The 27,273-nt window shown below is 44.6% G+C and overlaps 1 protein-coding gene across 4 annotated transcripts in view; it reads left to right on the top strand.

Annotated features, from left to right (window-relative positions):
• RARRES1 (retinoic acid receptor responder 1) overlaps window positions 1-27,273 on the top strand; it is a 37,416-nt gene that overhangs the window by 2,465 nt on the left and 7,678 nt on the right. For all 4 annotated transcript variants that reach the window (XR_013413617.1, XR_013413618.1, XM_015131882.3 and 1 more), the window contains exons 2-4: window positions 17,808-17,870; window positions 20,740-20,923; window positions 26,743-26,879. Coding sequence is in view for 2 of the 4 variants with exons in the window: in XM_015131882.3 (XP_014987368.2) it covers window positions 17,808-17,870; window positions 20,740-20,923; window positions 26,743-26,879 (384 nt within the window). In the remaining 2 variants the exon portion in view is untranslated. The remainder of the gene's footprint in view (window positions 1-17,807; window positions 17,871-20,739; window positions 20,924-26,742; window positions 26,880-27,273) is intronic.

The raw sequence follows: 27,273 nt of genomic DNA, 5'->3' as shown, positions 1-27,273 counted from the left end.
CATTTAACAGTGCCAAACACCATTGGAAAGTTCTTCAAGAAGCTCAGCCTCGGTTCTTCAAAACTTATTCCTGCACCCAGCACGCCTATATTTATTGAATGATTAAATCAAATTGTTCCTAGAAAAAGGCAACCTGGCCAGGCGCGGTGGCTCACGCCTGTAATCCCAGCACTTTGGGAGGCCGAGGCGGATGGATCACCTGAGGTCGGGAGTTCGAGACCAGCCTGACCAACATGGAGAAACCCTGTCTCTACTAAAAATACAAAATTAGCTGGGTGTGGTGGTGCATGCCTGTAATCCCAGCTACTTGGGAGGCTGAGGCAGGGGAATCGCTTCAACCTGGGAGGTGGAGGTTGCAGTGAGCCGAGATTGTGCCATTGCACTCCAGCCTGGGTAACAAGAACAAAACTCCTTCTCTAAATAAAATAAATAAAATAAAATAATAAAGAAAAAGGCAACCTGGCGGGGCATGGTAGCTCATGCCTGTACTCCCAGCACTTTGGGAGGCCAAGGTGGGCAAATCGCTTGAACTCAGGAGTTGTAGACCAGTCTGGGTAACATGGCAAAACACTGTCTCTGCCAAAAATAAAAAAATTTCAAAATTTTTAAAAAATTAGCCGATGTGGTGGCGTGGGCCTGTGGTCCCAGCTACTCAGGAGACTGGGATGGGAGGATCGCTTGAGCCCAGGACCCCAGGACCTGGAGGTTGCAGTGAGCAGAGAATGCACCACTGCCCTCCAGCCTAGGCAACAGAGTGAGACCCTATGGGGAAAAAAAGAGAGAGAGAGAGAAAGAAAAAGAGAGAGGAAGGAAGGTGGGAGGGAGGGAAGGAAGAAAGGAAGGAAGGAAGGAAGGAAGGAAGGAAGGAAGGAAGGAAGGAAGGAAGGAAGGAAGGAAGGGAGGGAGGGAGGGAGGGAGGGAGGGAGGGAGGGACGGGCGGGCAACTTATTCTTGTCACTTTTTAAATTTTTTTATTTTTATTTTTATTTTTTTTTGAGACAGAGTCTCGCTCTGTTGCCCCGAGCTGGAGCGCAGTGGCACAATCTCGGCTCACTGCAACCTCCAACTATCAGGTTCAACCGATTCTCCTGCCTCAGCCTCCTGAGTAGCTGGGACTACAGGCACTTGCCACCATGCCCGGCTAATTTTTCTATTTTTACTAGAAACGGGGTTTCACCATGTTGGTCAGGCTGTTCTCGAACTCCTGACCTCGTGATCTGCCCGCCTGGGCCTCCCAAAGTGCTGGGATTACAGGCATGAGCCACCGCGCCCGGCCATCTTGTCATCTGTCTTAACAATCCTTGCTGAGATACAAAAAAGTTCAGTTTTCCTTGTCCAACAGAGCAGTGAGATAATGGAGCTTGAGAACTTTCTATCAAGGTAGGAGAGTAGCCAATGCCCAGAGCAGAGCAGTGAGATAATGGAGCTTGAGAACTTTCTATCAAGGTAGGAGAGTAGCCAATGCCCAGAGCCTAAAAAGGGGGCCTCTGAGGATTTGCTCCCTGGTTACCAGGGCAGGATTCCCTATTGAAAACCAAGCTCACTCCGATTTCTAATGTACACCAGTTTTCAATCCCAGATATTTCTTTTTCCCCTTCCAAACCCATTTTAAAAAGGAATAATAGGCCGAGCGCGGTGGCTCACGCCTGTAATCTCAGACTTTGGGAGGCTGAGGTGAGCAGATTACAAGGTCAGGAGTTCAGAAACAGCCTGGCCAAGATGGTGAAACCCCTTCTCTACTAAAAATACAAAAAAAAAAAAAAAAAATTAGCCGGGCATGGTGGCAGGCGCCTGTAATCCCAGCTACTCGGGAGGTTGAGATAGAGAATGCTTGAACCCCGGAGGCAGAGGTTGCAGTGAGCCAAGATGGCGCCACTGCACTCCAGCCTGGGCGACAGAGCGAGACTCCATCTCAAATAAATAAATAAATAAATAAAAATAACTTGCATTATCATGCACTTAGTCACCCCTTGAAAATAAAATAAGATACTTGACATCCTTCATAAAATAATCAAACTAGCTCTCAAAACCTGAGTGAATAAAGTAAAAATTCTCAGCCCCTGCATTGCTCCAATGAGGACGCAAGGGCTGGGAATTTTATATAAGTTATATAAATCTTAAAGAGGTCTTAAACATCATTTAGTCCAGTGGCTTTGGGGAAGGTTATTTAAGTCTTTTCTGCCTATTTCCCTGTTTGGAATGGAAATGATTCATGTTCTGCCAACAATGTCAGGTGGTCTGAAGAGTCATATAAGATGATATGAGTGCCAATTAGAAAGTATAAAAACATGAGTTCGGGGTAGTCTGTTCATCCATTAGCTATGTATTGAATGCTTACTCTGTGCCAGGAACTGGGCTAGTTAGTGAGGCCTGATTCACATTTAACATAGGGTCATTAGGAAGGCCTCTTTGAGATTCCTTCAGTTTTGAAGCACTCCGCTGCCTGAGTGAAGAGTGCAGACACACCTACATGGAGCTTTCAGTGTAGTCATAAGAAATTCCTGCCTTCATTATAAGAGCAGTCATAGCATTGGGGAGAAATAAAACATGGGCCAGGTGCGGTGGCTCACGCCTGTAATTCAGCACTTTGGGAGATTGAGGCAAGCAGATCACTTGAGGTCAGGAGTTTGAGACCAGCCTGGCCAACATGGTGAAACCCCATCTCTACTAAAAATACAAAAATTAGCCATGCATGGTGGTGCGTGTCTATAGTCCCAGCTACGCAGGAGGCTGAGGCATGAGAATCGCTTGAACCTGGGAGGCAGAGGTTGCAGTGAGCAAAGATCATGCCACTGCACTCCAGCCTGGGTGACAGAGCGAGAATCTGTCTCAAAAAAAAAAAAAAAGAAAAAAAGTGAACCACGACTGATCTCCAAACTCAGGTTTGCACTCTACCCAACCAGAGCATTGTTGGACTGAGTATTCAGCTGCTGCACAATGTCTATCATCCATCCAGAACTGACCCTGAGGGGCGAGCAGGTAGCCAGGTAGGGGAGAGAAGTGTAGCTCATGGGTATCCCTCCCCATTCTAGGGGTCACTGCATTCCTTTGTAAGATGAGAGGCTGAGATGAAGTCAGGGTTTTTCAAACTAAGAGCTCACTAGGGTTATAAAGTCAATTTAGTGTGGGATCCGTTTTTTGTTTTTTTTTTTTTTAAACGAAATGGTATAGACTACAAACGATTAGAATGCATTGCAAAAGCAAGGGTAAGTAGTGTCTCCAAATGTGTTTCAGATATATATGTATGACCTAGGTCATAATGAAAAACGCAGTTCTTGCTGTGGGTTGCAGCTTTAAAAAGTTTTGAAAGCCTTTAGACTAAATGATGTTTAAGACCTCTTCTCGCTCTGAAATTCTTTGATTCCGTGAGCTGTTGGCACGTCATCTTTCATTTTAAAAACACTGTTGCCCTCTGGTGGTGAAATGCAGCAATAGCTACGGTAGTAAATTCAAGGAAGAACTAAGTGCTAGCTGGAGTCGGGTGGAGTGGAGTGGAGTAAGTGTTTTGTTTTGTTGCTAATTGTAGGCGAAATCACAGACCACGATTTGTGTTCCCTCACTGACCCCACCTGATGCCTCTCTTACCTGGCCTTACACTACCTTTCCATAACCAGAGGCTTTTACTTTTCTAATATTACATGGCATAGGCTCAGGACCCACAGTTGGAGTGGTGGGAGATTTTGGATTGTGCTGAGCGATCTTATGCTTCCCAGGGATGCCTGGATCATCCCCACAATGTTTGCCCTGCTCCTGACTATTCGAGGCTGTCCCTTACTTGGAGACAAGTCTCCTCTTGCCACTCAGCAAGTTCTGGGACCACTGGCTCTGCATGCAGCATTTGGTGAGAGGTCGGCCTTTTACTAACATTTTGAGAGACTAGCCGAAATCTTCAAGTGCACACACTCCATAAGAAAGTCAACCCATTCTGGAATCCACTGCTGTTTTGGAGTTGGCCACTTAAACAAAACACCCTCTGACCAGGTCAAGACCAGTTGTTGGAAACATACTTTAAACAGTTGATCGAAGCGTATGGGGAGAGGGGAGTTATGCCCATACCTTAATTGTTTCGATTTAAAATAAAATCTGAAAGTGTACATTTATAATCTATCTTTTGATATAGGGCCAAGGCCATTTAATTGGAGCTCCTTGCAGTCTGCATTAGTCATTTCTTCCATTCTTATAAAGGAATATCTGAGGTTGGGTAATTTATAAAGAAAAGAGCTTTGATTGGCTCATGGTTTTGCAGGCTCCACAGGAAGTGTGGTGCTGGCATCTGCTTCTGGTGAGGCCTCAAGGAGCTTACAATCATGGCGGAGGGCAACAGGGAGCCAGCATGTCACATAGCAAGAACGGGAGCAAGAGAGCAAGCGGGGAGCTGCCACATACTTGAACAACCAGATCTCAGAGCAAGCATTCACGTATCACCAGGGGATGGTGAACAACCAGATCTCAGAGCAAGCATTCACGTATCACCAGGGGATGGTGTTAAACCCTTCATAAGGGACCCACCTCCATAATCCAGTCACCTCCCACCAGGGCCCCCTCATCTACAAATTGGGAAGCACATTTCAACATGAGATTTGAAGAGGACAGACATCCAAACCATATCACAGTCTTTCTAGCAAGAAAACACACCCATGAGGAATCGTTTGTGGTTTGCATTTTTGTTATAGTGGAATGAGCGTGCAAAGAATACGCTGAACAATCCTCTGCTTTTGCTTTTTCTTGCCTAATCTCAGCTTATTGACACCAATTCAACAGCTAAATTTCTAAAGCATTTAACTTGATTTCATGGACATGACGTCTTTGTTTGTACCCGCTCTTCACCAGTTTACATAATATTTACTTATGTAATTAGGTACTAAGTACATCTAATATATGCAAGTTTGGGAGCAAAGCAGCTGGCTTTGGGTAAGCGTCAGGCTGGGCCCATACAGGCCACTAGGCAGGAGCCCATGCTCTGGGGTTCAGGCCACCGTGGGTCTGACAGCAAGCATGGAGCCCTGTCCTCTAGGCCACAAGGCAGTTAGGAGAGCACTTACTCTACTAAGAGAAACTTTATTCCTTTGTGACTTCTCAATCTATAAAGCACGTTACTACAACATAATTTATCTAAGTACTGCTCTTGAGGTCTCTCTCTCTCCATTAATGTCAATAATTCAGAGGTGATCATTCAGAAGACTAGGAAAGCAAGACATTAAATAGTCCATAGAAACAAAAACTGGAGAACTAAAAAGGCTGCAATGAACATAGAGGGAGAAGATAAGTAATAAAATACTCAAGTGAACTAGTCTTAATTTTCCTGTAAGGAAAGCTCCCAAGGGCTTTTATAGGCATTAGGAAAGAATGGCAGGGAGGGGGATATTTGCAAGATTATGCTCGGATCTCTTCAGTGCCCTCACACTGCCCTAAGGATGAAACAGAACAATTCTGAAAGCACAGGACAGGCAGGAATCTCTCCTTCCAGGCAATGTTCATGCTGAAATGGCACAGATGTGCCTACAGTCTCCACCCCACCACCCACCACAGCACCCACCCGGTCCGCAGACTCTGATTGCAGAGTCTGGGTCTAGCATGGGGTGGGAAAGGCCACTTGGGCCTGGGGTTAAAGCTTTGACTTTGACCTCCTTGGCACTTTGCCCCAATCTCCTAAGCTAACTGCACCCGGATGAGCTAGCCAGTAGGAATGTTGTTTTACCCTTTTTTATAATAAATTGTTTTTAAACCACAATTTTTTTTAACAGCCCACAACATTTTCCACTTGGCTTTCCACATGTGGAGTCATAGCCAAGGATGCATGTAATCACAGAGCATTAGTAATGTCCCACATCAGGACTGGCGGTGGTGGGTCATGATTGTTAACTGCCGGAAGTCTGGCTTGGCTGCAGACTCATCCTTTAAGGACCTAGGTTGTTCTGCTGGAGACTGCATGTAAATAATCCGCGCACAACGACTGACATTATGAGGTGTGGAAGGTTACACATACACACACACACTTGCCCAAATCCAGCCTGACCCTTGATCTCACTTGCTGTTAAGCAGTATATCACCCCAGAGATGTATGACACTTATGCGACCTCAGCATTTATTTGCCTTTTTGGATGGTGCCTCAGTTGAAGAATGTTTCACAGAGACGGTCCCACAGTGGTTGGAGACAGTAGCCATAACAAGTCCACTCTGGCTGACTTGCCATGGTTGTTCAGGATGTCTCTAGCCAGAAAAGTCAAATTACGAAAGGAAATCTTGGCCGGGCATGTTGGCTCACGCCTATATTCCCAGCACTTTGGGAGGCCGAGGTTGAAGGACTGCTTGAGCCCAAGAGTTCAAGACCAGCCTGCCGTGATGAGACCCCATCTCCACAAAGAATAAATTAACTGCGTGTGGTGGCACATACTTGTAGTCCCAGCTACTTGGAAGGTTGAGATGGGAGGATCACCTGACCTCAGGAAAGTTGAGGCTGCAGTGAGCCCTGATTGCACCACTGCCTTCCAGGCTGGGCTAACAGAGTGAGACCCTGTCTGAAAAAAAAGAAAGGGAGTCTTGTACCATGGCCGTGTATGGGATGTATGCGATCCATGGTCATCCCAAGGGCACATGCCCACACAGAACGTGACATTAAGGATCACAGTAATTCTGTATCATTATTGTGTCCTACTGCTGCTATAACAAATGACCTCAGATTTAGTGAGTTAAAACAACACAAACTTACTCACTTATGGTTCTGGAGGGTAGAAGCATGAAATGGGTCTCCCTGGGCTCAAATTAAGGTGTCTGCAGGGCTTTGTGCCTGCTGGAGGCTCTAGGGGAGAATCCATTTCCGGCTTCTAGAGACCACCTGTGCTCCTTGGCTCATGACTGCATCCTCCATCAAAGCAAGCAGCATAGAATCTTCTGATTATGGCACTACTGTCTGCTTCTCACAGGACCTTGTGATTACGTTATGCCCACAGGAATAATCCAGGATAATCCCCCCATCTCAAGATCCTTAATCACATTGGCAAAATCCTTTTTGCCATGTAAAATAACATATTCACAGATGCCAGGGATTAGGAAGTGGACATCTTTGGGCATGGGGTGTGTGTGGGGGACATTACTCAGCCTACCACAGCCAGTGTCCAGGCTGGCTGTGAGCTCCTGCAAGTATTTACCACTCTGCCCGACATATGCCGGTACCCAGAAAATGCAGCTCTTGCTCCCACCTCCTGTCTTGCTGGCCTCTGCAGCCTTGCTAATCTCACATGTGAACCCACCTGCCCTCTCCTGTCGATCTCAGTACTCGACCATAGGCAGCTTTGTCAAAGCTTTTGAACAGCCAATTTTCTTTCCACTGTGCCCATGTGCTTGCCTATCCCAAATGAGATGGTCAGCTTCTACAGGGCGCAAGGTCTCTATCTCTTCATGGTACTAGCACACGGCCTGCTAGAGACAAATATTAGATATTTGTTAAATTAAATGAAGGTAGCTGGAAGGATGCTGAAATCATTGAGGCACCTGGAACAGGGAGACAGGCCAGGACCTAGCCCATTCCCATTGCTTCAGGCAGGAGAAAAGGAGACCTGAAGCCTCATGTCCCACTCTCAACCAGCCTTTTCTGATTATCCCCCCCTGAGGCCAGAGGGGATCTGGAGGGGGCAGCTGCCTCTGGCCACTTCCTCTCACTTCCTACCCCAAATCAAGAATGTGGGACCCAGGGTTGGCTGAGAGAGAGGACACACAGTATTCTGGCTGTCCTCTCCACTGCTACTTAGCCTGAGAAAGCAAAGCATTCGCACGCAAAGGGCTCCTTGGGCCCCAATGCCTGGGCCTGATCGGAAGGTAACTGACTTCTGTTCCATAAACTGTATTTGCTTTATCTGGCCTTGCTCGAGAGAAGGAAAATGCAATAAGATGATTCCAGGGTATAATACAATATATTGATGCCGTCTCCGTCTGGAACATAAGATAGCACAGCAATTTCTATTCACAAATGAGTTGTTTACTTGTCTCCAAGCAAGCCTGACTCATAAAAGTAACCTTATAAAATGAAGAAGTTTGCTTTTACTGGAATAGTCTGACATTTATGTTTTCTTACCAAATGTGAATGCTGGAGGCAACATTTAGGAGCTGTTAGACCAGTGAGTCCCAAGATGCATGGAGGGAGACTGGAATTACCTGTGAGCTCGTCCCCACCTACCTGCACTGCCAGCCTGAGAACAGGAAATTTAACCTTGTCACAGTCGGCACTAACGCAACAGGAAGGACCAGCACTTAGCAACCAATGACAGACACCACAGAGAGGAAGATAAATGGGAAGTGTTTTCTGTAGAGGAGCTTTGGGCAGAATCATGTCTGTGGAGACTCCTCCATGTGGTGGTGCACAGCAAGGTTTCTCCACGATACCATCCCTGCTCTTTTATTTGCTCCACTTTTTGTGGTGTTTTGAGAGAGTTTAAAGGGGATGTTAGATCTTTTTTTTTTTTTTTTTTTTTTTTGAGACGCAGTCTCCCTCTGTCACCCAGGCTGGAGCCCAGTGGCGCGATCTCTGCTCACTGCAAGCTCCGCCTCCTGGGTTCACGCCATTCTCCTGCCTCAGCCTCCCAAGTAGCTAGGACTACAGGCGTCCGCCACCACACCCAGCTAATTTTTTGTATTTTTAGTAGAGACAGGGTTTCACCATATTGGCCAGGACAGTCTCAATCTCCCGACCTCGTGATCCACCCGCCTCAGCCTCCCAAAGTGCTGGGATTACAGGCATGAACCACTGTGCCCGGCCAGGATGTTTGATGTTTCACATGTGCTCTTAGAACACATAAATACCTATTCTCTATCCCTCATCAAGTTCCTCGGGTTCATTTCTAACACACCTAATATTTCAATGACTTTACCCAATCTTTCAAATACTGGAAAATATTTAAATATTTTAATATTTCAAATTGACTTTATGCAATTTTGGTGATTTTATGCAATCTTCAAAAAAAGTGGGTAGTGCCTAATGTAAAGATAGTACAGACACCTACTGGAAGAAAAATCTTTGATCCATTAACATGAAAACAAAGCTTTGTTGTTTACTATAAACAGCTTTCACGAAAACAGGACGTGACATTGTAGAGTTGTATTAGAATGAGCAGTTTTAACTTCTTGGTGCATATATAAATGTCATTATAAAATAAAGTAGTTATCCATGTAACAGGAAGCAAGGAAGGAATTTTCTTTAAAAATTATTTTAGTCCAAAGTGCCTTCTTCAAGTGTTCCTTCTGGATACTCTTTTTTTTTTTTTGAGTTTCGTTCTTGTTGCCCAGGCTGGAGTGCAATGACACGATCTCAGCTCACTGCAACCTCCACCTCCTGGATTCAAGCGATTCTCCTGCCTTAGCCTCCCGAGTAGCTGGAATTACAGGTGTGCGCCACCACGCCCAGCTAATTTTGTATTTTTAGTAGAGACGAGGTTTCTCCTTGTTGGTCTGGCTGGTCTTGAACTCCCGACCTCAGGTGATCCGCCCACCTTGGCCTCCCAGAGTGCTGGGATTACAGGCATGAGCCACCACGCCCAGCCCAAGTGTTCCTTCTTGAAGAACAGCACATACTGTGTCACCATGGAGTTTATCAGTTGCACCTGCTGAAGCAGAGGGTAGACCTGCCGCCTGCACTCTCTGAGGTATCATAACCTGATTCACCAGAAACTCCAGGCTCCTGAAGTCAGCACACTTCAAAAGAACACTCCTCCATTTCATCTGGTCCTGATGAGACTCTCAGGCATTCAGAGAGAATTGATGGTCCCGGCATCAATCTCCTATTTAGTGGTCAGCTGTATCCTAGTGATTGTCATCTGATCTACATGTCACTTCCTACCTGCACCCCTCAGACCTTCAGTGGTTCCGCTCAGCAGCTAAAGAGTTCTCAAAGTGTGGTCCCTGGACCAACAGGATCAGCATCATGTGGAACTTGTTAAAATGCAACTTCTCAGGCCCCACCCCACACCTCCTGAATCAAAACTCTGGATGTGGACCCAGCATGCTGGGTCTTAGCAAGTCCTGTAGGGGATTAGCGTGGCACACTCAGGTTTGAGACTCACCGCTTTAGAATGAAGTCCCTATAAGAGACCATCTCTAATCTGGCCTGCACCCACCATTGTAACCTCAGCCCCAAGTCTACCCTGACTTAATGTGCTGACTGCCCTAGGCTGGGCTGCTCGCTTCCATGCCCTGGCACACAAGCTACCTTTCCAGAGCACCCTCTCCCTCTCTCTTGGCTTTTCTAATCCTAGTCTTTCCTGGAGATGTCCCCACCTGCACTGGGTCATGCTTTCATTTATACCTTGTCTGAAAGGGTCTGCATCCAGGGGCTCCTTCTAAAGTCTCAGATCACCTTTACTTCCATCTGTTATGGGTTGAGGTGTGTCTTCTAAAAAGAAATGTTATATCCAAAAAGTTCTAACCCTCAGTGACTAGGAATGTGACCTTAGTTGTAAACAGAGTCTTTGAAGATGTAATCAAGTTAAGATGAAGTCATACTGGATTAGAATGGGCCCTAAATCCAATGGCTGGTGTCCTTATATAATATTAAGGCCATGTGGATATGCAAACAGACTCAGGGGAAGACCATCATTTAAAGATAAAGGCAGCCTGGAGGATCCCTTGAGCCCAGGAGTTTGAGGCTGCAGTGAGCTATGATTGCACCACTGCACTCCAGCCTGGGTGAACAGAGCAAGACTCACCTCAAAAACAAACAAACAAACAATAATAGAGACAGAGATTGGAGTGACTCAGTTGCAAAACAAAGAACCAAGATTGAAAGCCACCATCTGAAACTAGAAAGAGGCAAGGAGGGATTCTATCCAGAGTCTCAGAGGAAGCATCGCCCTCCTGACACCTTGAGATTGGCCTTCTTGCCTCCAGAACTGTATGAGAATAAATATCCATAGTTTTAAGCCACCTAGTTTGTGGTACTTTGTTATAGCAGCCCTAGCACACTAATACACACACCATGCCTGGCAGTCTCCCTTCCAGAGGAAGGTTTGGAGTGGTTCCTGTCCACAGGGACCTTGGTTACAAGCACAGTCCAAGAGCATCCCAGTGTGCTTGCACTCTCTCTCTTTCTCACACACACATTCCAGCAGCCAGCTTTTATTCTTCCTTTTCTTAGAGAGGTTGCTGGGCTCTGTTTTTCTGGGCAGTTCTGTGTAGTATTCAGGAAGAACAGGGGCTCTGCAGGCCAGTTTTCCTGCTTCCTGTGTTGTGACTTTGGCCAATTCCTTAACTTTGGTCAAGTGGCTCCATTTCTTCATCTTTAAAATGGTGATGACAATCATACCTACTAAAGGGCTTTAGTGAATAATAAGTTAGTACACGGGTACCATGTTGGGTCAGGTGAGGCACATAGTAAGAGTATAACAATCGCTTTTATCATGATTCCCTCTGATGGTGGCAGGATGCTTCATATGTAAGCACTGAATGAATGCTTAATATTGATTTGCTAAGTATTTGAGGAACATTTACCAAAAAATAAATAAAATCTAGGGTGATGAGTTCAGGTCTTTGAAGGCATTCCATTGTACTCTCTCTCAAATACGTCTTTGAAAGTGGCCTTTTTCCCTCCAAACTGATTGTAAATCAAACCAAACTCAAAGTGTTGATCAGTCCCTGAAGAGTACATGGTGGAGGCCGGGCGCAGTGGCTCACACCTGTAATCCCAGCACTTTGGGAGGCAGAGGCGGGTGGATCATGAGGTCAGGAGATCGAGACCATCCTGGCTAACACGGTGAAACCCCGTCTCTACTAAAAATACAAAAAATTAGCCAGGCGTGGTGGCGGGCGCCTGTAGTCCCAGCTACTTGGGAGGCAGAGGCAGGAGAATGGTGTGAACCCGGGAGGCGGAGCTTGCAGTGAGCTGAGATCGCGCCACTGCACTCCAGCCTGGGTGACAGAGACTCTGTCTCAAAAAAAACAAACAAACAAACAAAAAAGAGTACATGGTGGTATGGCATACCAGGAACAGGAGGTGGAAGGTATATGGGGAGGGGGATGGGACTGCCACTTCTCACTGACCAGTGGGGCCAAAAATCACCTGTTAAATAAACATACAAAAAGTAATGGCCAGGTGCAGTGGCTCACACCTGTAATCCCAGCACTTTGGGAGGCTGAGGCAGGTGGATCACCTGAGGTTAGGAGTTTGAGACCAGCCTGGCCAACATGGTAAAACCCTGTATCTGCTAAAAATAGAAAGATTAGCCGGGTATGGTGGTATGGTGGCAAACGCCTGTAATCCCAGCTTCTTGGGAGGCTGAGGCAAGACAACTGCTTGAACCTGGGAGGTGGAGGTTGCAGTGAGCCAAGACTGCACCATTGCACTCCAGCCTGGGTGAGAGAGTGAGACTCTGTCTCAAAATTAATTAATTAATTAATTAATTAAAATAAAATAAAAATAAAAAAGATTAGAGCATAAACCATGTTATTATTGGCCCATGATTATGAAGAATTTAGTTCCAGGCTGTAGTATACAAGACCCCTTTTATACATATTTTTTAAAAAACCTTCAGTGAAGAGCTACTAATTGAGTCCTTCAGGTTATACAGTCATATGGTCATTTGCTTGCTTTTTCTTATTAAATAGCCCTTTTCTGAAAAATATTGGAACAATATGCTCTGCCTTTGGCTGTGTTTAAAGAGAGGGATTCAAGTTTCCTGATCTGTTTCACAGATGGACAGTTCTGGCAGTATGTGGGGGAAAGGAATGAAATCACCGTAATCTACATTACAGGAATCCTCCTTTCCTCAGGAAAGCTAGAATTGTTGGTCACCTTTGCCTCATGTCAGATTTGGCTGTTTCAAAAATGTCTACTTACTTTTCTCATGGCTTTGAATTGAATGGATTAGCTTTACACCATCTGGCTGTAACAACCTGTTGTGTAAGTCCCAGAGGGAGCATCCCTGGGCAAGACCAGAGGTCTTTATGAGGTGGGTGCCTCCAAAGCCTCACCTCCCCACATGATGCCTCAGTGAACATCCTTGTATGAGTCAGTTTCTTCACAGACCTCCATCACAATTTCTCTGGGATACTTGCCCAGAGTGGTATGTCTAGGTCATAGGGCGTTCACACATAAACTTGATTTGACCACATATGCCAGATTGCATAGGCCAGACTGCAGTCGTAAAGCCCAGACCCCACCCAGCAATGGGCCCTGTCCACTTTCTGAGTGCCAGTCTACTAATGGTACTGTACTAACTCATTGCTTATTTAATTTGCATTTCTGTGTTCCTGTAATTACTAATGAGTTTGAGTAGGCCTTCAGAGCTTTGTTAGCGTACTTAATACATGTAGGGTGCTTAGAACAGTAGCAGGCAACTGGCCCAATTATTGGGCTACTTGCATTATTCTGTACACACAAGAATCTTTTAAATGACACAATGTTAAAAATGTTTTAAGGCCGCGCGCAGTGGCTCACGCCTGTAATCCCAGCACTTTGGGAGGCTGAGGCAGGCAGATCACGAGGTTAGGAGATCAAGACCATCCTGGCTAACACGGTGAAACTCTGTCTCTACTGAAAATACAAAAAGTCAGCCAGGCATGGTGGCATGTGCCTGTAGTCCCAGCTACTTGGGAGACTGAGGCAGCAGAATCTCTTGAACCCAGGAGGCAGAGGTTGCAGTGAGCTGAGATGACACAACTGTGCTCCAACCTGGGTGACAGAGCGAGACTCTGTCTCAAAAAAAAAAAAAAAAAAAAAAATTGTCTTAATGTAAAATGTTGTATTCTAGTGATGATTTCTGATCTTGAATTACCTGCTTAGTTTTTACTTTCTGATAGGACTTGGGGTTTGATGGTTGATGACTACTCTCACACGGCTGGTGTGAGGGTGGCCTGCTGCAGCCTGGCTGGGGGGCAACCTGGTATACTTGATCCACCATATGCTTCTCTCCATTTCCACTGTCCTCACCTCTCCCCCGCCCCCTCAGCCAGCCTCCTGCTCTCTCTGCATTCATTCTGCACAACTCCTCACTCCAGCATCATTCTCCACACTCCAGCTAGAGGGATCTTTTCAAAATCCCTCCTTCTCGTCCCTAGCTTTCCATTTCTCTCAGGACAAAATCCTCTCTGTGGCCTGCAGGTGTGGCTCTTGCCACCCAGTCAGCCGCTTACGTCCCAGCTCCAGCTCCAGTCTTTCTGCCCTGAAGCCCCATGGCCGCTCCTCAGACCCTTGCCAGCTCTCCTCCCCCAACCAAGACCAATTCCTTCTTCATCTTTGGAGTTCAGCTCAAATGTCGCTTCCCTGATCTCTAGACTAGATTAATTCTCCAGCTATCCTTTCATAGCTCTTAAGTCAGCCACAATCAAATAATCACTCCTACAATGCTCTACTTAAGGCCCTCTCCGATAGGCTGCCCTGAGAGCAGCTGCTGCTGTTTTGCTCTCGTTCCTGCACCCAGCACAGTACTTGGAATAAGGTAGAAGCTGAAATCATGGAGTGATGTTGAACAACAAGGACCCGTTTATCACAGAACATTTTAAATCAAGGAGAGCCAAAGTCCAACACAATCCTAAAACCACTGGAGAGCAAGTGCGAGACACCGCATCCAGAGGAAGGTGGCCCTGGCTCCCACCCACCTCACACACAGGCCTGTGGCTGTGCGTGGCTCATCTCACCAGAGCAAAGCAGCACGGGGCGCTTGTGACTCAGAGGAAAGGAGAAGAGAGAGGCCTCTGTGAGAGATAAAAGCACTGTGTCTTGATACATGATAAGTACAACCAAAAATATAAAAATTTTATTTTGGATGAAATGTGGACACTTTTAAGAGGCCTTGTTCACTGGGTGCAGTGAGTCACGCCTATAATCCTAGCACTTTGGGAGGCCGAGGCAGGCGGATTGCCTGAGGTGAGGAGTTCGAGACCAGCCTGGGCAACACGGTGAAAACCCGTCTCTACTAAAATACCAAAAATTAGCCGGGTGTGGCAGTGTGCACCTGTAGTCCCAGCTACTCAGCAGGCCGAGGCAGGAGAATTGCTTGAACCCAGGAGGCGGAGGTTGCAGTGAGCCGAGATCATGCCACTTGTACTCCAGCCTGAGTGACAAAGCGAGACTCTGCCTCCACAAAAAAAAATAATAATAAAATAAAATAAATAAAAAAGTGCCTCCTTAAAACAAAATAAAGAAATCAAATCAGCAAAGAAAATAACTCTTTAAAAGCACAGACTCCACACAAGCTCAAAGCCCTTCTCACTTTGCCTCCATGTGTTTCCAGAACACTGTTGCGTCAAATCATACCTTAAGTCCTGTATTTAAAATATGCACAATTATATCAAGAATAAGGAAGACTTGAGTGAATCTTTTTGCATAGCATATAACCATGCCCCAATGTATCACTGATGTGAAAGCTGATGTTCCTCAGGATTCTTATTCTACACATCTTCCCTGGGGGGTTGCATCAAATTCCATGGCTTTCACCACCACCTCTGCTGATCCTACTTCTATAACCCTCAGCATTTTCCGAGACATCTCAAATGTCCCCCTGTGCCAGAGATTGAACCCACCCAACTCAGCTTCCTCCTCATCTCGTGAATGGCCTCCGTGCCCACCCCTGCCCACCTCACAGCTAGAAACCTGAGGGCGTCGCTGACTCCTCTGCAGGAAGCTGTACCCCTACTCAACAGGACAGGCAGACTCCCAGGTGCTGCGGTGCACGTAGCAGGGGCAGGGCTGGTGCACTGACCCATTCAAGGCTTAGAACCCACTGGCAAGCAGAAGTGTTGCCTTCTGAGTGTTAGTTGTTTGCAGGTGCCCATGTGGCTGGGAGCGTGAGAGGCAGCAAGCCTCAGCCTTGTGTTCCTCCCACATTGGCAGGTACTAAAGATGCTGAACTTGAGGAATCTTTGAGATGGAGGGCATGGGAGCCTTGTCTACAGTCTTTCACTACTCATTGGGTGTTTCAGGAGCAACCTTGATGGGAGAACATGTTATATAACGTCCCCTATCCTTCAACTTGGGTCAGTCTCTTTGTGTTTAGCCCAGTTCTTCTGCTCTCTCATGCCTGTTTATTTTAGTAATAATAAAAATAGTGAACAGACATTGAATTTTACCCTGACCCAGGCACTGTCCTAAGCTCTGTTTATGCCGTATCCTACTGTTCACAACACCCTGTGCACTGTGGATATGTTTAATGTTGCTCTTCCAGACTTTGGGATCAAGTTCCAAGTCATCTTCAACAAAGTGTGGCTTTCCATGCCCTTGCACCCACCTCCCCAGACACCTTTTCTCCAGCTTCACTGTCCTCCTGGAATTCCAGCTCCTACATCCCACTCCCACACCTTTGTCTGGCTAACACTGGCTCCTCAAAGAGTTAGCTTAGGCCTCACCCACTCTAGAAAGCCTCCTAAACTCAGCACCCTCACACAGGCTGTGCTCAGCCGCACTGATCAGCTACACTACAAACCTGTTTCCAAGATAGAAGTAGGTTTCTGGGAAGGCAGGGCTGGATGTCATATTTCCTTGTATCTCCCCAAGGCCTGGCATAGTAGTTGGTGAACAGTGAAATGAGTGAATAGACAGACTCGTGTGTGTGCATTGTGTAAACCAAAATCAGTGCTTCAGCTTACAACCGAACTCATTTGAAGACTGACAAGAAGCCCTCAGCAAACTGCTCTGTGTGCAGTGCTCTCAGGAATTCCCTCCCTTCCCCAGCAACATCTATACATGTACAAGTTTAAATATTCCCTACATAAATAATTGCCAAGGAATCCTTTCCTTCCCTTCTCCAGTTTCCCAGCATTTTTTAAGAATCTATAATAGGAATGGATGCTATCCGGTCTATTTAAAATAAAATAATGTTGTTTGGTTATTGCATTGCTACGCTAAGATTCAAAGGAAACTAGTGTTTCCAGAGTCTAACCTTAATCAATGCTATTGAAGTAACTTCAGCTCTATACAACAGCAAGTTCCCTTTCCTCTCTAGGAAATATTTCTTTTACTGATTTATCATTTTGCTCTCTTAAAAAAAAGATGGCAAATAATATAAACTTCTTCTAAACAGTTTAAATTGCCATAATGACATAGATATGCATATTCCAAAATATGCATTGGAATCAACTCAACAGTTTTAAAAGGCTACACATTAACATTTCAGAAGTTTAAAACTATGCTTGCCTGTAAAAACTGCAAAGGGAAGAAAGAGTATAGCATTGGAAGACTTCTTCAGTGTTGGTGATTCATCCTGTCGCAGACTGAAGTTCCACCTCACGCCTGCGCTTGTGGGTCCCCTCTGCCTGTACCGGGCATCCGCCACCTACATCTGGCATGGCTGCTTCCTTCCTGTCCTGCCGGTCTCCTCTTTGAGATCACCTCATGCCAAGCACCTTCCTACACCACTGCTCTCTTTCTTCACTCATCAGCCCCTGAAAGCATCTAAATTATTTGTTATGTGTTTGTTGCCAGCATCCCCCATTGGGCTGTGGGTGGCAGAAGAGCAAGTCCTCGTCCGTCCTGCTCGCTCATGTGGCACCAGGACGGGGCGTGGAGCAGGCACTGAGGAGTTGGGGATGAAGGAATTCCCTCCAGCTCCCTGCACACACCTGTTCATTTCTCACAAAGCCACTCCAGTCGGAACGCAACCGTTTCCCTTTCTCAACCTCCCTCTTTGTGAATAGGCGTCAAACAAGCAAGCAGAATGGCACAATCAGAATAAAATTTGAGATCTTTCTTCCAAGCAATCACCAATTTTATTCAGGTATAAATGCTACAGCTACCATTTGCGTGCCATGTTATCCTAAGAGTGTGATTCCTGGATATGAAGATGTTTAAGGAGCTTCTACTAGACTAAGATTCAGCTTCTGTGTTCCAGATTAATCCAAAAGAGGGATGTAAAGTTGACGTGGTCTTCAGCACAGAGCGCTACAAACCAGAGGTAAGCTGCCACAATTGGCAAAGTATCCTATTAGCAACTGCTATAAATATGGCTTTGTAAAACAGTGAGAATCTTAATATATAGTGATCAGGAGGTTTGGTTTTGTTTCTTCCTGATTTGGTTCTGTTTCTTCCTGATTTGGTTGCTATTTGTCATCAAGAACTAAAGAACAGAACTAGGCAAGAGCTCAATGTTTAACTACTTCAACTTCATGGTCTTACGCAGGGTTGCATTTAAAACAATCCATATAAGCCATCACCTTCCTCTTCCTTGGGACCCCTGGAAGAGAATTTCATGCTCCCTCTGGTATCCCTCCTAGCTCCTCAGAGTCCTGAGAATGACTCACTCTCAAATGCCAACTTATTCTCTTCCTGTCAGATGGTGACGTTTCTTGCCAGCATAGCGTGAGACCAACCCCCTGAGCTAACATACACAGAGGCACTCTGTAAAACACCAGCACGTGCTCCAGCCGTTATTAGCCTCACTACAGCTTTGGCCAAGCAGACCATGCTTTGCCAAGTTTCCTTTTCCCTGTTTTCAGAAGACAGTAAAGAGAAAACTCATAAATTAGAGCCAGATGAGTTTCCTTGTGCTGGGTCAAGCTGAAAGGCGGCAATCAGAGCATGGGCGGAGAGGAGACCAGCCCAAATGGCTCTTTGTCTTGTGCTGAGAAGCAGCCTGGAGCAGGCAGCATCCAGGATTAAAGTGTTCCAGGGTGGCAGAGTTTTGGGAGTGAAGGCATGACTCCCCAACCCCATGCTTCTGGAATAATGCTCACCAGTACCCAAGTTCCAACATGACAGCAGTATGTTCTGACTTTATTAACCTACGAATTAAAATTTCCTTAAAGCATACGAAAGATGTCTTTGATTGTTAGTGTTGCAAACTGAAAGTGTTAACGCTAGAGAGAATACAATTACTAGATTATTTTCACCAACAATATGCTTCCCTGGATTTGATCCTGTAGATGCATTAAGAGCACAGCCAGCTAATTGAAACGTTTCATTTCAGGGGGTGAAGGGCAGCTCTTTTATCCTCCGGCAACGGCTTTGATTCCATGGAGATGTTTTGAGAGGGAAATGGAAAGGAAAATGAAAGGGGGCAGTACCTGGTTCCTTTTCTCTTCTCTGGAAATGGCTTCGACAACAGAGGAGGCCATGTACTAGCCTCCTTCTGCCCCTTCCTGAATGCTTCCTTCACTGTTTTCCTATGTTGCACCAATAATTAACATCTTAAAGCAGTGCTGAAATTCCCTCTCACTAAAAACCAGCACTCGCAGGAGGAAAAGTTGCCCACTGGAAAGTGTTTCTCAGTTTTTTGAAGTAGTTTTAGAAATACGCTTATTAAGCAGATCCAATTTTTTAATTTTTAATTTTTATTTATTCTTTTTGAGACAGGGTCTTGCTCGGTCTCCCCGGCTGGAGTGAAGTGGCACGATCATGGCTCACGGCAACCTTGACTTCTGGGCTCAAGTGCAGATAGAATTTTCATTACAATTTGTTTCCTCATGGACTTTTTTCTTTTTCTTTTTGGTGGTTGTTTTCACTGGGACTTCACCCAGTTTAAACAATCACAAAAGTAAAAAGAAGATTATTGCCTCAACTACACAACCAGCCAACGAGAGTTGGATTTGAGGAGGGCCAAGACTAGTGGCCCATGAACTTCCTCAAATTCTAGGCACAGTGTTGATATGTGCTTTTTTCAGGGAATAGGTTCCCTGGCTTTTATTATCTGATTGAGGAAACTGGGGAATTCCTTAAAAGGGGGAAGAACCACTATGCGAGAAATGAGTCATACATCTGATGTCTAGTTGAAGCTCCAGATGTTTCTGGATTGTAAAATAAGTGAGGGAGAGCCCAGAATATCCAGAACATCTACATTTAAACATGAATGCAAGGCTGGGGGCAGTGGCTCATGCCTGTAATCCCAGCACTTTGGGAGGCCAAGCGGGGAGGATCACAAGGACAGGAGTTCGAGACCAGTCTGGCCAACATAGTGAAACCCCGTCTCTATTAAAAATACAAACGATTAGCCAGGCATGGTGGTGGGCACCTGTAATCCCAGCTACTCAGGAGGCTGAGGCAGAATCACGTGAACCCAGGAGGCAGAGGTTGCAGTAAGCCGAGATCACGCCATTGCACTCCCATCCAGGTGGGACTCCATCTCAAAAAAAAAAAAAAAACAAAAAACACATGAGTGCAAATAAACATTACTCAGGTAGTTGAATGAATCCCATGTGGATGATCGGTGCCCCCATTTCTTCTGGATTAGATCTTGGCATTGAGAGATGAAGTTAGTACAGAGAGCCTGGGTTTCAGTGTTAGACAGAGGTGAGGTAAAGCCCTGGCTTATTAGCTGTGAGACATGGAGTAGGTTCCTTCTGAAACTTCAGTATCTTAATCTTCCAAAGTGGAATAAGAGGACCTAATTCATAAGGCAGCACGAAGACGTTGTTGTTATTTTTGTAAATAGGAGCCAGCTTCATCTAGATCGTTAGTAACTTTGAGGTCCACCTAAGCATTATGTTGGTCCACATTAGACAGTAAAGTGGCCACTACCCTAGAGGTTTCAGCCAAGCAGCGCTCAATGGATGTCGATGATATTTCTTTGGAAATATGCCCCGCATCATTTGATAAAGTCACAATCAGAAGACAAGAGTTTAAATGATAGCAAAGAGAAGGACTGTTGTATTCAGCTGTGAGTACAAAAACCACTTTCTATAAAGTAAAACTCACTACCATCTATTGATGTCAGAGCCTGCCCGCTTTGTACAATGAACTCTTCTCAATCTTGTGTGTGCTTGTGTGTATTGGGGTGAGTGGGAGGTGATAAGAAAGTATCCTGTTTAATTCCAAAGTCTTTACTTCAGGAAGGTGAGGGACGTTTGGGGAAATGTTCTGCTCGAGTGGTTTTCAAGAATCAGAAACCCAGACCAGCCATCAATGTAACTTGTACACGGCTCATCGAGAAAAAGAAAAGACAACAGGAGGATTACCTGCTTTACAAGCAAATGAAGCAACTGAAAAACCCCTTGGAGATAGTCAGCATACCTGGTATGAATCGGCATTTGGAATTTCTATATTCAGGAATGTATGTAATAACTAAATCTTTAATAGATCATTTAAGTTTTTATCCCTAAAGTGGCACTTTCATTCAACTGAAGATTGTGGTATCCCTCATAATTTAAACAAAACTCTGTTCTTCATCTCTAGTCCAATGCAGTAACTCCACCAACAGTATGTATCCCTTTAATCTCCTCATTTTCGAGTCAGGCATGGTGGCTCACACCTGTAATCCCAGCACTCTGGGAGGCCAAGGCAGGCAGATCACGAGGTCAGGAGTTCGAGGCCAGCTTGACCAACATGGTGAAACCCCGACTCTACTAAAAATACAAAAATTAGCCAGGCATGGTGGCCCACAGCTGTAATCCCAGCAACTCAGGAGGCTGAGGCAGGAGAATCCCTTGAACCCAGGAGGTGGAGGTTGCAGGGAGCTGAGACTGTGCCACTGCACTCCAGCCTGGGCAACAAGAGCAAAACTCCACCTCCAAAAAAAAAAAAAAAACCTCCTCATTTTCCATCCCAGAATGAGGGGTACAGTAAGAACTGAACCCCCATGTAAGAGGTACAGGATTTTGAAATAGGATATGCATATAGGGGTGCTGTTCTCTGGGTTGAGTCCAGGAGCTGAGATGACATCTCTGTTCTTGGCAGTGGCTTTGGAAACTTTAGACGACAGCCTCCAGAGCCTCCACTCTGCTCATCACAGCCTTGTGCCCTAGGGCCGGGTGAGCACTCTCTGGGATGCTGCAGGGGAGTCACGTTTATCTCATTTCAGGTCAGTAGTTAACGGGCAGTGGTGCTGTCTCTAACAAAGGAGCCCTGCCCTCTGAAGTGACTCAGCTGAACTGAAGCAGAGCTCATTTGTTCCTGCCCTCACCAGAATGTGTGGGCAGCAGTTGAGACTCAGCACATTTACTGGCAAATCCAATTTTCAAAACCACAGAAGTCATCTCTGGCCTTGCTCTTGGGTATTAAGCTTGATGTCTGACCGCAGCAGCATTCATCACCCCACCCTCTCCCACAGTTCACTCATTTGCCCAGATTCTGTGGCAAACCCATGTCAACACTGGAGGCTCTGCAGTCTCCATTCCTGAATGTCTCTGCTCCCCATCGATTTACTGAGATGAAATGTCCTTAAAAACTTCCAAGTGGAATACTGCTTCTTGCATTTCTAAAATTCTGAACTCTGAATGATTCTCACATGATAGTTATCTGACAACTCGGATCAAATCCTGTGCTTAGGAATCAAGGGGAGCAATTAAAATCTCACGTTGTAGCAGAATTTGTTTATATTTAGTATTGCTTGAAATAAATGAGCTGATGACTGATACTTATAAATCTATACTTATTTAGGGATTGTTTTCCTTTAGTTGGGAAAATAGGGCTTATCTATACTCCTTCATACACAAATTTTAGAAATTGTATTGGATCTTTTCTTTGAATATTTGCCACAGGATCATGAGATTTTAGACACTCTTTAACAGCGCAGGTTAACTGAATTATGTTTAATTAATAAGTCCTGTATATCCATAGGGGCCATTCTATAATAATCTAACTTAATGTAGCTACTGTGAAACTTCAAAAAACTTTTTAATAGAGGGCAACTTTTCATCAAAAAACTTGTAAGTTTTGCTGTCATAGTAAATTTGGCAGAGACATTTAATGGTGCTATCTATAGCTTGTCTGTGTATGTAAAATTACTTAAAACCAAAAAGGTTTGGTTTTAGATAAGGTAAATTTTCCCAAGTTCAAATCTCAGGGGGGCCGGGCGTGGTGGCTCACGCCTGTAATCCCAGCACTTTGGGAGGCTGAGGCGGGTGGATCACGAGGTCAAGAGATTGAGACTATCCTGGCTAACACGGTGAAACCCTGTCTCTACTAAGAACACAAAAAATTAGCCAGGCATGGTGGCGGGCACCTGTAGTCCCAGCTACTTGGGAGGCTGAGGCAGAAGACTCGCTTGAACCCAGGAGGCGGAGGTTGCAGTGAGCTGAGATTGCACCACTGCACTCCAGCCTGGGCAACAGAGTGAGACTCTGTCTCAAATTAAAAAAAAAAAAAAAATCTCAGCAGATTCCTATTCAGTATTTAATCAATCCAAGGCATTGGACTGTTGTAGTACAATGGATAAGTGAGAAGATCTAATCCATTTTGGAATATCCTTGCTCCACATTTTTCCCCCCTTGAGTTGTCTGCTTTTTATGAGTAAAAGTTTCACTTCTAATGAATTTGCAAACTTCCTAGTGATGAATCCAAGTATACTACATACAGAGTGCAAGACTGAAGACCTAGGAATAACCAGCTGAAGTTGTGTCTGTCGAAGTGATTCTACAGCAGTGTTGCCAGCACTTATCCTTTCAAATGTTCTCACTATTAACAGTATTTAGTATAATTGATTTATCTTCTAGGGTCATGGGTTTTGATTTCACAAATCTGAACTCACAGCAGCACCATAAGATAGAACATGTGATGATGAGTTGGATCAAGGAAGTTTTCAGTCAATGAAGACAGGAATGATGGGAAACCTCTTAACAGCAAAATAAGCAAAAGAGTTTATATCCAAGATGTTGAATTCAGAGTCTTGTATTACATAATGTTCTGAAGTTCTAATGGTTCAGCTCCTCATAGCAGTGAGGAAAAACAAATTCATTCGTGAAATGCTGATATTCTTGTCAGGAAGTAGAAGTCCGAAACACACTTTCTACAATAACATCTGTAAAAATAGTCACAGCTCCCTACTGATTACTTATCGTATGGTGACAGGCAAAAATGACATTACCAGGTTAAATAAATTACACAGAAAAGCCAGTGAAGAGTACTGAAAAGTCTTTAGTTCCAAGTTTGAAGGCACTTCGATATTAACAGGAAAGCATTATGGAACCAAAAAACTTACATGTCACGTAAGGGTGATATGATGACAATGAAGGGCAACAAATACCTTTTGCTTTATTCTCAACAGGTATTTTCTCCTAAAAGATTTCTCCAAGTGCTGAGCCCTCAATGCTGCTATTTATTTCTAACATCTTACTGCACTCCACAAGACAGCTGTGTTGAAGCTTTTCCATTTTGTCAAGGCCCATACCCCAGCCTCATGCACTTTCAAGAGATAGTCTTGCCTCCTGCTTTACTGAGATTGAGACATTTGATTCTGTCATTTCTTCCCACCTCACAAAGTTGCTACATCTTCCCCAACCCTCTCTTTAATTCTAAGACTCCTTTTATTTATACCCTTGGTTCTAGTTTATCTGGTTCTTTCATAATTTTGCCCCATCAGTATCCTTCCCACCTTTAGAACCTTCATCAACCAGTTCCTTCTCTTGTCCTATAAAGATCGTCAAGATCAGAGTTCTGTTGACCAGTTTCTTCATTGACCCATCACCCCCTCTTTTTCTTTATTCTGTCCACTTGTCAAAAGTAGATTCTATACACATTGCCACATCCTCAAACTCTTCCTATTTGGCTTCTACCCTATGTACATAAAGGGACCACCCAGATCACCAAAAAGCCTAACCACCAGATCTTGCTTCTTATCCTTCTTGATTTATCTGTAGAACTTTTTTTTTTTTTTTTTTGAGACAGAGTCTCCCTCTGTCCAGTGTGTGGTGGCGCAATCTTGGTTCACTGCAACCCCTGTCTCCTGGGTTCAAGCAATTCTCCTGCTTCAGCCTCCCAAGTATCTGAGATTACAGGTGTGTGCCACCATGCCCAGCTAATTTTTATATTTTTAATAGAGTTGGGGCTTCACCATGTTGTTGTTCACGAGGCTGGTCTCCAACTCCTGACCTCAGGTGATCCACCCACCTCAGCCTCCCAAAGTGCTGGGATTACAGGCGTGAGCCACCATGCCCGGCCTATCTGTAGCACTTTACATCATCCACCTTCATGACTTTCTTGACACTGTATTTAATACACCTAATAACAAACTCAACTTGTTTTCACCCAAAATGTTCCCACTTTCTGTCCTACATTTATTTAATGGTATTACTATTCTCCTAGAGTTATCCAGAAATTTTGGTCATTATCAACTAATCTCCTAACATTTAATAACTTGCCATTTCCTATCAAGCCTGCATTCACAAAGTATTTTGGACTAATCTTGTCATCTCCAAATCCACTGTCACCATCCTTCATGCCTGGGCTTCTCCCTGAAACCACCGCACCCGGCAGTCAAAGTCATCTTCCACACTTACTACTCAACTGCAGTTCATACCCACTCTGGCATCTCTGCAAACAAGGCCTTTCAAAATCTCCTGCCAGTATACTGTATATTCTATCAAGACCAGCCACTGAGGCTGCCCCTGCCTGGTGCCTTCCTACCTTCACATGCTTGCTTTCTCACTCAGACCCCACACACATGACAGCAATTCAAGGCCCAGCCAAAATCTCATCTCTGTGAAGTTTCCCCCAACCCTCTCCAGCCCAAAGAAACCTGTCCCTTCCCTGCTGTCCCTCAGCTTTCTGATCCTCCCTCTCTTAAGGAATGTATCAACTATAACCCCACCATGTCAACACGTGGAGGGTGGAGACCCATCTTGGTATCCTTCACAGATCCCAAGAAATCAATGAATGCTGTTTGAATTACCTCTGAGTACAAACCAGCCAAGTTCTACCAATACAGAAGATAATTTATGCTAAGGATTACTTTACCCAGAAGGATTAGTTTCCTAATAAGCTTGTTAGTATTCCTCATGTATTGTGCTATTATTAGGCCTTAATATAGTATCCCTGCAAAACTGCGTAAAACGATGGTTCATGAATAGTCATCTCATAAAATTTGAGCTCCTAAAAGTCACAAACAGTAATTTATTAGTCACTGTATCCCTAACCTCTCACGGTGTCTAATATTGTGTAAGTTTTAATAAAGATGTTTGCCAAATTTGAAAGATTTTAGGTCCGAAAACAATGCCACAGAAAAAATCCACCTGATTTCTTCACGTGTTAAACAAGAGTGACAGAGTTGCTGCCAACACATTGATTAGCTTTAAAGCGAATGACCAGAGAAGCACAAAGATATTTTGGTAGACTAGGAAGCAAAGACCACCATCACATTCACTGTAGACCTAAATCAGAAGGTAAGGTTTGTATCAGTGAATATCAGTGATAGATTTTTCAACCTAACTAAAAATGCTTCTTGGCCAGCACAGTGGCCCTCACCTGTAATCTCAACACTTTGGGAGGCCATGGCAGGAGGATCGCTTGAGCCCAGGAATTCAAGGCTACTGTGAAGTGTAATTGTGGCACTGCATTCTAGCCTGCGTAACAGAGCAAGACCCTATCTCTTAAAAAAAAAGCTTCTTAACTAACAAGACTTAAGTTAAATTGAATGTCATCTTTGAGTATTCAGTAATGAGTATGCAAAAGTCACTTTAGCTGCTAGGTGCGAGACAGTTGGAAGGAGAAGACTGAAATCTGAGAGATTTGGTAGCAGACTGTGGCCGTGGTCTCAGGGAGAAGCAGCCCAGGCCTGAAGGGTGGTAGCAGTGGGTTTGGAGAAGACATGATGGGTCCAAGATACTTTGTGGACATAGGCTTGATAGAATGTAGGCTTCGTAGCTCTTATTTTTGCATGTATACAGTACAGCAAATGGCCATTGATTTATAATAGATTTACTCAGTTTGGCAAGTTGAAGAATATAAATCTACATACTAACATAGAAACAGATACAAACAAATCACATATCTGGCTCAAGGTCTTGCTGTGAGAGAGATGACTGCTATGACTAAGTTTAAACCCTATTTCATTTCTGTAATTTCTGAGATTTTGTCTTAAAAATGCATTAATACAAATGTGCTTTTTTTGTCTCTTTCAGATAATCATGGACATATTGACCCCTATCTGAGACCCATCTGGGATTTGGCTTTCCTTGGAAGCTCTTACGTGATGTGGGAGATGACAACACAGGTTTCACACTACTACTTGGCACAGCTCACTAGTGTGAGGCAGTGGGTAAGAAAAACCTGAAAATTAACTTATGCCGCAAGAGTTACAATCAATGCAGTCTCCTTAGACTGAATTCATGTGAACTTCTAATTTCATATCAGGAGTTTTAATCACATTTATTTCAATAAATATTTGAGTTCATGCAATGGGCCAAGTATTGTTTCAGGGGCTGGGGATACAGTTGCAAACAAAGACACAACGTTGCTGCCCTCATTGAGATTAATTCTAGTGAGAGAAGAGACAGTGAACTAATAAATAAATATGTATCATAGGATGGTAAATGCTATGAAAAAAAAATTAAGTAGCCAAGGTGGAAGGATCATTTGAGGTCAGGAGTTTGAGACCAGCCTGGGCAGCACAGCAAGGCCTCATCTCTGCAAAGAAAATAAAAATTAGCCAG

The sequence above is a fragment of the Macaca mulatta genome, chromosome 2 (assembly GCF_049350105.2).
Source record: "Macaca mulatta isolate MMU2019108-1 chromosome 2, T2T-MMU8v2.0, whole genome shotgun sequence".
Taxonomy (NCBI): Eukaryota; Metazoa; Chordata; class Mammalia; order Primates; family Cercopithecidae; genus Macaca; species Macaca mulatta.
The sequence above is the reverse complement of the archived record's forward strand: the minus strand, read 5'-3'. Positions and strand labels throughout refer to the sequence as shown.